The 13,494-nt window shown below is 38.0% G+C and overlaps 2 protein-coding genes across 2 annotated transcripts; one reads left to right on the top strand and one right to left on the bottom strand.

Annotated features, from left to right (window-relative positions):
* The first annotated feature begins 44 nt into the window (after nt 1-44).
* On the top strand, nt 45-2,646 carry ndufb4 (NADH:ubiquinone oxidoreductase subunit B4). The gene is made up of 3 exons (XM_033985579.2): nt 45-259; nt 823-966; nt 2,509-2,646. The coding sequence occupies exons 1-3, from the start codon at nt 83-85 to the stop codon at nt 2,569-2,571; spliced, it is 384 nt and encodes a 127-aa protein (XP_033841470.1). The 5' UTR covers nt 45-82; the 3' UTR covers nt 2,572-2,646.
* Nucleotides 2,647-2,708: 62 nt separating this feature from the next.
* hgd (homogentisate 1,2-dioxygenase) lies at nt 2,709-12,502 on the bottom strand. Its single transcript, XM_033985572.2, has 14 exons — nt 12,358-12,502; nt 10,812-10,883; nt 10,562-10,650; nt 10,340-10,445; nt 9,057-9,116; nt 8,866-8,957; nt 8,742-8,776; nt 8,575-8,654; nt 8,172-8,271; nt 6,427-6,551; nt 4,411-4,515; nt 4,194-4,320; nt 3,821-4,002; nt 2,709-3,748 (listed from the first exon to the last, which is right to left on the bottom strand). Exons 1-14 carry the CDS (start codon nt 12,370-12,372, stop codon nt 3,605-3,607), a joined length of 1,332 nt encoding a protein of 443 aa, XP_033841463.1. The 5' UTR covers nt 12,373-12,502; the 3' UTR covers nt 2,709-3,604.
* Between the last annotated feature and the right edge of the window lie 992 nt (nt 12,503-13,494).

The raw sequence follows: 13,494 nt of genomic DNA, 5'->3' as shown, positions 1-13,494 counted from the left end.
AGAAGTTTAACGCGTCGCTATGGTAACGGCAGCAGTCAACGCGATATTCCACGAGATTTCACTGCGCTCTCTCCAAACAAACATGGCGGACTACAAAGAAGCGCCCTTGGCCACTCGGCCGAGAACCCTGGATCCAAACGACTATTTTAACCTTTCACCAGAAAAGAGACGTGCAGACGAAGAGCGAGCTGCAGTACGAGCCAATTTGAAGAGACAGTACCAAACACAACTCAACAACCCGCACAGAAAGGAGCTCATCGTAAGTGGCTGTATGCTAGCGGGCTAGCAATGTCACCCTTTAGGAGAGCACAGATATACAGCGCACAATCATGTCGGTGTAAGATTAGTGTGTGTATAACAGGGGTAGATAAGTATATTGTTTTAAATAAACTACACTGATGATAGAGAAGCCTAAACGAGACAGAATTGTAGTTGGCTCATGGAACAAGACAATGAAACCAGCGATAGTATATTCTGGGTTCAATCTACAAATTTAACTATTTTGGATACAAACATCTACTGAAAGAAAATACAACTACAATATGTTTTTTTCGTTGTTATCGTATAATGTCTAGTCAATAACGCTGTCACATGAAGATCACAGAGGAGACATACCCCAGGTTTGAATGTGTCAGACCGTGACAGGCCAACAGGTGCCCACAGTTATCACTAATTACAACATTTGCCTAAAAACAATGATCAGTCTAATCAGTCATTGTTGAGCCATACTGACTATCAATTGCTTTGGCACTTTCTCCTCTCCTCATTGTAATCATTTTGTTTCTATTGTATTTTTAATTGTACATTTTATGGTTCCTACAGGAAGATCCTGCTCTGACTCGCTGGGTGTATGCTCGTACCAACCCCTATGCCCACTTTCGACCAACATTCAAGACTTCTATGTTTGGGTTTATGTTTGGAGTTTTTCCCCTTTTTGCTCTCTACTACATCTTCAAAACAGACAGGGTAAGTCCTAATACCAAGCAATAATGAGGATTTCATTCCTAGATTATCTATTTTAATAGAAGTACTGCTTAAATGACCATAACATCATGTTTCTGTTTGGTAAATCTTTTTTAAATTTACTTAATTCAGCTCCTACCTTTGGATTGTGTCCTTGGGCAAGACACTTAGCCTGACTCGCTTTTTACAGTGCACTACAAATTTAGAATACAAAGCATAAGTGCAAAGTGAAACACAACTGTGGGTGCCTTGAAAATATGACTGTGGTAGAAATAATTGAAGTAGCCCAAGTGTGTCTAATAATGCTTCCATTGTAGGGAGTTTATAACTTCATGATGACGTGCGATCTATCTGCTAAGAAATGTCAACAAGAACAAAGGTGTCTTTGGTACAATTGTGCAATGTTCCCCATCACCATAGATATTACAAATATATATATACTTTTCTTAGGTAGAAAATTTTACTGTATAGAAACTTTATAGACTTCATAGTTAGAGTTCATAGTTATTTCCATATAATTTGGGGGAAATGATCATTCATCCCAACATATTTGCTTATAAAATTGATAGATCTTATTCTTCATTGACTGTTCTGGATTTAAAAATCTGCATTGTTCATGAAAAAATGTAGCTGTTGATCTCAAATTTATAATTTTAATTTTACAGATCTAGGATATATTGATTAGATAAAATAGACAATAAAATCTATGCCCCACCAATGTGTTAGAATGTGCTGGCTCGTCCCATGGAATCAATATCAGACTTTTATAATATTACCAAATAGTGTGCCTTTGACTTTTTGACTGCTTTTTTACTCTATCACAGTAAGTTTTCATACTACACTCATGATCATCTTCACTTCATTAGCCTCTGAGCCTAGTCCTTGACAAGCACTTGTTCTGGATTTTTAACCAAGAAAACCCTCAGAAGCGTTCGCTGTTCTTGTGATGATAAAAATCTGAGTCTTTCTTCACAACTGAGAGGAACTTACTTTTTTTTATCAATTTGTGGTGCAAATAATTTTTTTGCCTGACCTATAAAATGTTTCTGTGAAGTGAGGAACCCTATAGGAATGCTGTCAAACATTTTTTTAAATAAGAAAATGATCATACTGCATTGTATGTTTTATTACACCAAGAACAAAATCGCACACAACTTTGTCTTCTCAAATGGAATAGTGTCAAGAACCCCTCAATGTTGAATAACCATTTTTGGTAGCTGTACAAAATGTTCCCGGGTTTACTCGCAAATAAGTACCTCATTTCACATGCAGTCCAATTTTGTTCTTGCTCCCCTATTGTCATGGAGATTCACCCTCTAAATCCTGTCCACTCAAACTGCGATATAAAAATTGGTTCAATAGTCACACTGTTGCTATCATGCTTGTCTTGCTGTGTGGAGGTGGAAAATTGTTGAAAATAATAAAATACTTGCTTGTAAAACATGCAGTTGAGAGAAAATATCTTCAAGGTGAAAAGGATGAGGTGATATGATGTCTGTGTTGCTATGGAAACTGTGCTAACCCATAATGTTATGTGTTTTACAGGATCGAAAAGAGGCGCAGATTAAGGCCGGGACCCGTGAACGCAGGTTCGGTCTGTCATCATGAGCGGCTGTACAAAGTCTAGTTCTTGTGATTTAAATGTGTGAAATTATTATAAATAAAATAAAGTTCTATTGTGAACATGAGGCGTCAAGAGTTTTAAATGTCAGGACTGAGCTTTGGCAGTTTCACAGTTTTACACACTTGCATTTGACAGGTTAGACTACCATTTTCACTAAAACATAGTTAACATAATTATATGTAGGATTTTACAAAAAAATCTTGCCTAGTTTTCCTTGTTATAGTATTCGCCAAAATGGTCAAACTAAGTTATAAAGGTGCCATTCCACCAGACAACTTAAAACCTGCCATGTATATATGCACAAAGCACAAATAATCATGGATTTAGAGGTTCTCTATGTAAATCTGCAGCAGGTTTGCATTTAATGTCTTTTTAATTATTCATAAATACTGAACACATTTTGTTAAGTAATTTAAATCAATGTTTATTTCATTTGTTAGCTACAAAATTGAACAATTGCCAAAGTTTGGTCCAAGCATCACTTTCATTCCCATGACTGACATTGTTAAATACATGTTGCTTTTAATAAAGATACATGACAGGCTGGGCATATTTTTTATAGTTCACATTTTTTAATACTTGTTAGTTTTAAAGGGAACCAAACATGGTATGCTTTCTTTAAAGGGCCTATATAATTTATTTTAATGTATCAGAATCAAATGTATCATTCACTCACGTTTCAGTAATCTGCATATTTTAGCCCATCTTCCTCCCAATGACTCCTCTGTGTCAGCACATCCTATTCCATCAATCTCTTGGATTTTACAGCTTCACCACCAAAATAGTTCTGATTATTTCTCTGTCAAATTCTCTTTCCTCAATCCTCATGTGTATTTTTTTTAATAACTGCATCACTCTTAGGCCTTCAGGTTTTCTCTATACACAGTTTACAAAAATTCCAAGACTATGGTGTTTAAAGCAAAATTACAAATTGGTGTAAAAAACAAAATTACATTATATAGGCCTTTTAATCTTAGCTCGGCTCATTGTTGTTGATGTTGAAGGTGTGGTTTCTTTCTACTTCCTGTATGGTCTCCAGGATGGGTTGAAGTGGCTGCGTAAAGGCTCCCAGCACTGGTAGTAGGTCTTGTCCAGTCGCTGACAGGTCTCCAGCCCCCATTTAGTCACTGCCATACTGAACGAGGACTCAAACATGAACGCCTGAAAGAAAAACACCACATTATTCACCAACCAGTGTTTAACTTTTATATTTGCGTTTAAAACATTTTATACCATAGTTCCCTCAGCGACTTTCTCAGGTTCAAGATCAGTGGTGCTGTTCTTCTCAAAGCAATATGCATCAGGACCGTGTGGGGTCATCATGCTGTGGAGACTGCCCCCTCCTGGCAGGAAGCCCTCCTCCTTGGCCTCATAGTGCCCCTTGATCAATCCCATGAATTCGCTCATGCAGTTGCCTATAAATGCCACAAGGGAGAGCTGTTAGACAACACACCCAGGCAGTACACTTACAAAGGCTAAATCCATCTATCCTATTGACAAGGAGCCCATTTTCAAATATGATTATAATAATTTACTGCATGTATTATTTAGAACGAGCACATTGTCATATACGTGTGTGTGTGTGTATTGGTGTGTATTCACTTACGGTGGTAGTATGGAGGACGGAAAGTGTGTTCAGCCACACCCCAGCGAGGAGGGAAGATGACAAAGTCTGCAATGGCAACACCAGGACGAGTGGATTTGGCTGTCAGCACAGTGAAGATGGATGGGTCCTGTAGATATACCATCAATACGTTTATTTTTTGTATATGTAACTAATAAAATAAAAATTTCCACTTTCTAATGTAATTTCTGTATCTCACCGCATGATCAAAGGCCACACAGTTGATGACCATGAAGCTCTCCAGGTTGTATTTGTAAGGCGTGTAGTTCCCGTGCCAGGCGACCACATTGAACGGCGAGAAATCCTACGTGTAGTACACAATACAAAACAAACACTGTATGACAAGTCTAACCAGGCAACAAACACAAATGATATTAAATTGGGGTTTTTACTGGAGAAAAGGAACAATGAATAATGTCTTTGTAATCTTAAATTCTCAGAGAAAGTACTCCTTGACATAAAGAGAAAAAATGTTTGTAATGAAAAGGGTTGATTGTGAAAGAGGGTGCGCTTTTTTATTCTTCTTTTCATTCCCCTGTTCTTTGTGATTCACGGCTCCAGGTATTATGATGTAATTGGCTTCCCAATCAAACTTTCCCAAACTTTGAGCATTTTGACGCACACGGCGGCACAGTTATTGGGGAGGGAGCGGGGCGCGGTAACAGTAGGTGCAGAGATATTTCTTTATCTTTGATTGTTAAAACCACTGCAATTTTATATAGCTTCTCTGTTCTGATAATGCCACTGTGAAAAAGACATTCAACGGCAGCTCTGAAATCAATATAGTTCATTACAACTCAAGCTGCCTTTTCAGTGACCCCCATGTTCTTTACACACGCGAAACGCACACAGACACACACTGAGGAGAATACAGCACAACTTTCCCTCAACTAAAAAGCCTTACATTAACATACAAGGTTATTATTTGTTTGATGTCGCATAACTATTTTGTTAAATACTGCCATAATGCAAGCAGTGTAGCTTTTATCGAGATTGTGTTAAATTCAATTAAATCTTTATTAAGAATGTCTGGTTCAGAGTCGCCCAATAGCCGCTGAAATAAACAACATGAGCAACAACATGATTAAAATGAACATGAATGAATAAACACAGTACACAGTAGAGGTCTTGCATACTTATAAACATACTTAGATCGATATTACTTTGTGGTACTGGCTTAATTTAACTGCTTTTCTCCATGGTGTGTTCACAAATTGCAATATTGTAAGTGTAAAAAATAAACATATGAATTGACTTGTAAAGCTTTGTCCTGCAAAATAACTCCAAATAAGGCATAAGTGAATGTATTATCTTCTGCAACTATAGAAACTACACAATTTGATTAAAAATTGAAAAGGGAAAATGAAAGAACACGGGTGCTTGCACACATATGCACACAAAACACAGACATATTGGTCCAGTCAAGCAAATAATAAGTTAATTTGAGCAATTTCAGATCTCTGCGGGAGAACAGAACAGCAAGAGCGGCAACATCTTCCCTAAAATGAGTCCTACGTCTTATTTTCGGCGCGTTACCCCACTTGCCTGACCGTTTACGCCGTGAAAGGAGAGGACAGGCTGAAAAACAGTGCTAGGTGCCACCAACAGTTTGCTACTCTTGATCCCTGACCCAACAGTGAGTAGGTAGAGGCAGGTAAGTGTTTGTTTTGCTTGGAAAAAGTATCTTGGCCTTTTGTACTCTGCAAGATTAATAATAACACAGTGGATTGACACGCTTTCGCTTTGGTACGTGGCCCCTCACTTTGGCAGCTCGTCTTAATAAAAAACGCCTGTCACACATTATGTCCCGATCCAATTATTCACCCAATAGGACACTGAGGAAAGGGGGAGGATCATGCTCAAATTAATGCTGTACTACAAGATTTTTTTTCTCTCTTCTTCACAGGTACACGGCATGGAACTCCAGAAGGTCTTAACTAATTACGAGTGATTAAAGCTCATAAGGGAGCCGGAGCGGAAACACACCGACGCGCTTCGATATTAAATCATCAGGGAGGGCAATCCAATCGAGGGGAACGGCTAATGGATCACACGCGCCACTTGGACGGTTTCCTGTTATTCATTGTCATTGTGGTGTTTACTGAAGCAAAAACAAACTTAACAATGGGGTAATAGGCCAAGCGCGCCATATGTGTCAGTGGCTGTCTGTGTGTGGATAATTGAGATGAGAGAAGTGCATGAGCGTCAGAAGAACCTGTTGGCACGCAAAGAGTTTTCCCTGGTACTTGTTGATGACTGTGTAACCTGACGACACGGTCCGGTCTTCGTACCATGCGACCGGACACAGGAAGTCCCGAGGGTTTGCCAGGCCGTTTGCTCCTGTAATCAAAAAAATACCAGATTCTTAGTGGTTTTCTATAAGCTTTACTAATGACCTCAGAATTATATAGTTTATTTTGCTTCACTGACTTATTTAAAGCAATAATTGAGTACAGGTGCAATCAGTTCACTATAATAGCATCTCCAACAAATCACAAGATGTCTACACAAGCAGAAGTGGCATAGTAAAGCAGTACTTTACGTTTAGTAGTTTTATCATACCATACTAGGCCTGTCGCGATAACAAATCTTGATATACAATACATTGATAAAATATAGACGATTAAAGATATAATTTATGCCACTGACACAATAACCCCCTAAAAATCTATTCTACATGTACAATATTGTTAAAAAACCATGAGCTGGAATAAATAAACAGCAGAATGAAACACTTTAGTACTTAGTTTGTATCTATAATGAAGCATAGAAGTGATTTATGCATCTTTTACAGCTTAAATCTGATCATATTGCCAAAAAAAATAGTACACATAATAAATATTTACCCCAAAAATATTGTTCCAGCTTTCATATACTGAATGATAAGTCGATATAGATCCATACCGTACTTTTCCTTAGTTATAATTTTTATGTATTCAAGTAAGCAAACTCTTGAGTAAATGTTTTCTCACTATGTATGAAAAATAAGCTTTATGTTGACAATATTGAAATGATTTAAACATGCATTTCTGGCACCCTTCCTTTAGATATGATAATGTTGTTGTATTGTTTGTGGTCTATTCTTTGGATATGCCAAACAATGTGTGATATGTAATGTTTTGCCTTTTCAGATTACCGGTACATTAACTCTATATCATAAAACAGATGTCTCTTTTCTTACTCTAAACTTTAGTAATCGTCACTACTTTTTGCCTGTTTTTGATCAGTGTTAGTTTAAAGGCCCCACATTACGCAAAATAGACTCTTAAGCCATGTCAGAATGTTGTTACCTCCTCAAAAACATCAAAAACTGTCAACATCTCCACAGCTCAAAATGTTCTCTTCCAACTTGTGATGTCATGAAGTGGCAGTTTCCAGTTTTTTTTAATCTTTTGTTTAGTAGAGATTGGAAATTCCAGGGCAGAAATTATCCAGATGATTCTAGTGAAGGTGTATGGAGTTTAAAAACACAGTGGAGAACTTCCTGTATTACCACATGATGACATCACAAGGTGGAACTGAGTGTTTTCGGTTTGAGACAAGAGGGTTTGTTTGTTAAACTTGTGTGAATGAAACAAAACACAACTCTGGATATGTTTTTGATGAGGAAACATTATAATATAGACCAGAAAATAGCATAATATAGACACTTTAAGCCATCTGTGGTCCTACTTGGATATACTTCTTGGCTACTCTACCAACTTCTATATAAAAGTAAAGTTGGTATATTCAAGGTCATGATAACAGAATAAACTGGAGAGATGTGTGCTGCCAAATCCAGTTACCGGACAACCTCTAAATGGTAAACATTATGCTGTATGTGCTACAGTACATACAAAAAGATCTATATTTGAGAAAAGTGTGGATTGATTGAGGGAACAGCAGTTATTGTACAGAAAACGCATACGGATCGGCAGACACATTTTCAAAACCAATATTACCAACGCCACAAATACTCACCGATGGGTCCCAGGTCGGGGAGTTCAAAATGCGCCCCATACACTTCCAGTATATAGCCACGGGATTCTCCAAAGACGTCCACGGCAAAGCGCATCCCTTGCTGTAAAGTGAACATGTGGAACGGTAGAGACACAAATCACACTGTTGTTATGTATAAAATAGGGGATGCACTGATGCCGAGCTGACCCTTGAGTTCATATAATATTGTGTTTGGGAACAAGCACATTCTCTGCAATCACAACTGTAATGGTCAGGCTTTCTGTATCTATAGCCTCTTTCTATGGTTCTTTATTTTCGGGGTCACTAAGGGAAACGCAGTGATGTCTTTCTAAATATTGTAAGTAGGCTATTGATGTGCATATTTTTCATTTCAAATGGGCCAGATGGCAAAACACACACTCACCTGGATGACACAGATCTCGTTCGGCTCGACCATCATCTTTCCAAACTCCGTAGTGATCATGAGACCGCCCTGCTGGGGGACTGCAGAGACAAAAGAGGTTCAAAAATATGGGAAAAACAAGGTACGTATGTTTTCATTGTTTTGGTGAAAACATCAGAAGAGCTCACCGATCAAAAAGTCTCCGTCTGAGTTGTTGAAGCACCTACAACAAGAAAAAATAAAAATATATAGATCTAACTTAGAACAGCGACTTGATATAAAACATGTATTTGTATATTTTTAACGTTATACCTGTCTACCATGGGAGTGTTACAGGTGTACATGTGAATGCCAATGCCGTTACGAGATTTGGCATCACCAGCGCCACAGATTGTATTGAGACCCTGCCACAAAGCATAATGCATTTGAATATTCATTAGAACATTTTTTAAATATGATAGGAATATGAGATTTTAATCCATTTTAACCTAGATCAAACTTACAGACACAAAGTCCACTTTCTTGTCCAAAGATTTAGGGATGGTGAAAGGAAGCCATCTTAGCTGTGAACAACTGCATATTAATTTAGTGCAGGACATGACGACAATGAAAGTGTGAGTGTCATACAGAAAGGGAAGAAGTATTCAGTTTTGTTACTTAAGTAAAAGCACAGATGCAGAGCTAAAAAGTAAAAGTATCACGTGAAAAAATCTACCTAGGAAAAGTATTTAAGTACCTGTTTAAACATGCACTTTAAGAGTAAAAAGCAAAAGCATTTTAATTACATTTTTTGTTAAATGTAGTGATATTGATTAAATAATGATACATATTTTGGTCAAGAGTTACAACACAGATCATTTTCTTAATTTTTCTTAAGAATTTTGTGTATTTATTTGTTGTTTGTTGTTTGTTTGCTCAAAGCCAAAGCTTGAACTCTTGATTTGACGGGTTGTTTTTACCATGTTCCACAAACATGGTAAAAACAACCCCTCAAATCATGAAAAGTACTTTTTACTTTTCAATCCAGTTAAAAAAGTAGTGGAGGAGAAAACACCTGCTCTCAAATGGAGTGAAGTAAAAGTACAAAGTATCAAAATTTACTTAAGTAAAGTACAGATACCTAAATATTCTACTTAGTACAGTACAGCAATTTACAACTTGTGCTTCATTGTCTCCCACCACTGAATCAGCCACAATATTATGACTACTTTACCTCTCGAATGTACTGTCTATATAGAATGAGTAACGTTTATTTCAACTAGAACCAGAATTATCTTTTGCAGGGGGTATTCTGCCTGATAATGTCCTAGCACCAAAGTACATCTCTGGCATGTTAGTGCCATTTGAACCATCTCACACTCTGAGGACTTCAGGGACCGGCCTCCTGCCTGTCCCAGAGTCAGGACTAAACATGGAGATTCAGTGTTTCAGTTTTATGCAGCTAAAACCTAGAACAGTCTTCCTGAAGATGTCAGAGACAGGCCTCTACTTGGTTCTGTTGAGCTGTGCATATGACTAAAACGTTTTTATTCTGCACTCTTCTCGTTTAATGTTAATTTTATGGTGATTATTTATATTTTGATTTCTTGTGTTGTGATTTTAATGTCTTTCTTATTCTGTAAAACACTTTGAATTACTTTTTGTATGAATTGTGCCGCACAAATAAACTTTAATCATAATAGAGCTAGACTAAAAACAGTACTATATAAACCATCAGTTGTATACTGCCACATTGTCATTCACATCTGTTCTGTGGGTGAGGTTTTATGTTGTAAATGACATATACCTGGTTAGGATCTGGGTCCACCTCATTCCAGCTCTCTGTAATGTTTCCACAGTAAACAGGAGTGAAGGGCTTGTGTTTGACAGATGGGAGGATCCGATACAACCAGCTACACACACACACACACACACACATACACACAAAGATAAATACATTTTGGTTTACAAAACAACTACGAATTGAAACGTCTTACATATATGTCAATTTCTGATGAGGAGAGCTTACCTTCTCTTATTGGTTGACCTTGGACAGGTGAAGGCGGAGCCAGAGAGCTGCTCAGCATAGAGGCCATAAGGACACACCTGAGGATTGTTCTAGACAGACACAAAACAAATAAGTTATCTCTGGTACATGGTGAGGCTGCACAATATTTAAAAGAACACACCATATTCTGTGGCAATATTTAATACCGGCGTCACTGCTTGAAATAGTAGATTTAAGTCTAAACAGAAAAGCTGAAATGGTTTTGAGTTACCTGTCCCTCCGGCAAAGCCCCGGGACAGCGTGGGTCTTCAGACGAGAACTCGTTCCCAAAGCCATTCATGTACTGAGAGAGACACACATCAGACACACAGATCAAAATGAAAAATAAAGAGCTCTGTGCAGCTTCATTGTGATGCATGACAAATGTGCTCATGCTGGTTATAATTAAATTTGAGGCTTATCATTACGGCTGGTCTTTTTCCTAATTGTTCTCATATTGATTCATATTAGATACATGATAAAACAAACTGTGGCAATGCTGGATGTACCACCTCCTTGTCATCCATTAGGCAGTGCTATTAAGTGATAATTATTTTCTTCATTTTGATCAATGAAACAATTATACCACGCTCTTTTTGTGCATTTTTGTATTAAACATAACAACACGCACACATTTTGGTCACTCCAGAATCTTGCTGAGTCATTGTGAGTGTGCAGCAGTGAGGACATAGCTGTTTTCCACATGTTGTTGTCGTCACGTATGTGCAGCTACATGTTTGGTGAGCTGTGGCTTATAGATTCTACTGTATTTTTAAATGTAGAACAAAACCCAATGCTTAAAAGCTTAAAGGTACACTGTGTAACCTTTCTGATGGAGGGTTCACCACCTGCTTGTCTCCATGGAGATGTTATGGTTTTGTCTGAAACGTCCCAGGATGGCATTAAACGAATCCATCTTGCATTTTCTCAGTAACATGGGTGTTTATCGACCTAAAAACTTGAATTCTTACAATGAGTGGGCTCGCCTCTTCTGACATGGACCTCCGCAGTGACAAATAAGTGGAATGCCATACTGCGGAACATCCTAGGCAACCAGAACTGCTTCAGGGTTTGGAGGTACCAAAGGAAGATAGATGTTTTACGCACATCTGTTTCTTCTTCCTGTCATTTTGAGAGTTTGATGTGTGCTAAAAACTACGCACAATTAATAATTAAGAACAGCACTGATCAGATTTGGGTAAATTCCACTGAGATCAGGCTTTTATGATGGAACCAGCACCAGAGAAGTTAAACAGTGCAGCTTTAACAGTGCAGTTGACAATAAGCAGCTCATATCTACTTTGTATCACTTAAGTAAGCTTAGATATTACCAGGGATTTATATTTAGTGAGTATAAAGTAGAGAGTTGCATGCATGAATAGGTAAATGCAGCATTATGTCACCAATACAGCATTATGTCATCACTAGGGCAACTTTATTTGAAGTTTAAACATCAGTAGCACGAGACTTGTGTGGAGCTCGTGTACATCTGGGCAGCTGCTGAATGCTGCTCTCTGATTGGTCAGGAGCAGTGCCACCCTTCAGTGTGCGCTCAGCTGTGCGTGAACCTCGGTGCACAGCAGAGACAAACTTCAAGAGCACCAAAGTGACTTGTTTAGGTGCTCTCTATCACACAATAAAGTTTGAGCACAGTATACACGTTGTGCTTTTGTGTGTATATCCAGGCTGTAGTGTAGGACTGACCCATGCAGCAGTGTAACGTTTTGTAGTTGATAATAACACGTCTGATAGTGTCATGAAAAAATGTTTAGTCTTACCTTGAGTCCAGCCATGTTTGGTGAAAAATCCTCTGCGCTCCACAAAACTTGCAAAAATGTAACTTAGGTGTGGTATTCCCTGTTTCCCTGGACGTGTTGTCGTTGCTCAGATGCTGGTAAAGCGCGCGCTGATGTGCACACAGAGGCGAAAAGGGGCTGGATTTAAACGCTTTCTCAATCTGGGTTCAATTAAGCCTGAACCGGGCCCGTGACGCAAAAACGGATGGAAGGCTACAGGGCAAACCTGCGGCAGAAAAGAGCGCAAACAACGTCCATGCCAAAACTGGAGCCAGGAATACATAAAAGTGAGCAGCAAAGGTAAAAAAAAAAGACGTTTTTGGATGCAGAGTAAATGCAGAAGGAGACTGTAACCAGCACAATGGTGAGGTCTAATGTGCAGGCTAAACTATATCAATACATTAGATTATAGATTATATTAAACAACAGGCTACAATCACCATGAGCCCACCAGTGTCAGTATCACAGTAATAAGGACAGTGGTGGAAAAAGTACTCAATTTTGTTATTAAGTAAAAGTACAGATGCAGAGGTAAAAACTCAAGTAAAAGTATCACATGAAAAAATCAAAGTAACAGTATTTAAGTACCCATTTAAACATGCACTTTAAGAGTAAGAGTGTTGCTGTTTTTTGTTAAATGTAGTGATATTGATTAAAAATGATACATATTTTGGTCGACAGTAGCAGTTTTTCTTATGTATTAATAAGAAAAAACCTGACCCAACTTAAAAAACCTGACCCAACTTAAATATCCAGGTTAAAGTGTAGAAGTAATACAGTACAATACAACGTCAGTACATGGCTGTTACATGGTTTATAGTCATTTACACTCGTGGGGCCTCAGATGGACTCTGTCTGTTCAAACATGCCGTAGAGCATTTCCCCACGTCCTGAAAAAACCTCACATCTGTGCAAAACTTGACCTTATATAAATAGAGGGCTATGTTTGTTTGGAATATAAAATGATTAAATTTAGGAAATGAAAAGCTTAGATTTATTCTGAGGATTCATTGAGGAAATTGTCTGTCAAAAGTATCACATAAATATTCAACATTTCATTTCTGAATGGGATAACGTGACTGGAACTGTTCCCAACTGTTACTATGAGACATGGACAAG

Source organism: Periophthalmus magnuspinnatus, chromosome 20 (genome assembly GCF_009829125.3).
Source record: "Periophthalmus magnuspinnatus isolate fPerMag1 chromosome 20, fPerMag1.2.pri, whole genome shotgun sequence".
NCBI classification, from domain to species: domain Eukaryota; kingdom Metazoa; phylum Chordata; class Actinopteri; order Gobiiformes; family Gobiidae; genus Periophthalmus; species Periophthalmus magnuspinnatus.
This window is presented reverse-complemented; position numbering and strand designations above follow the sequence as displayed.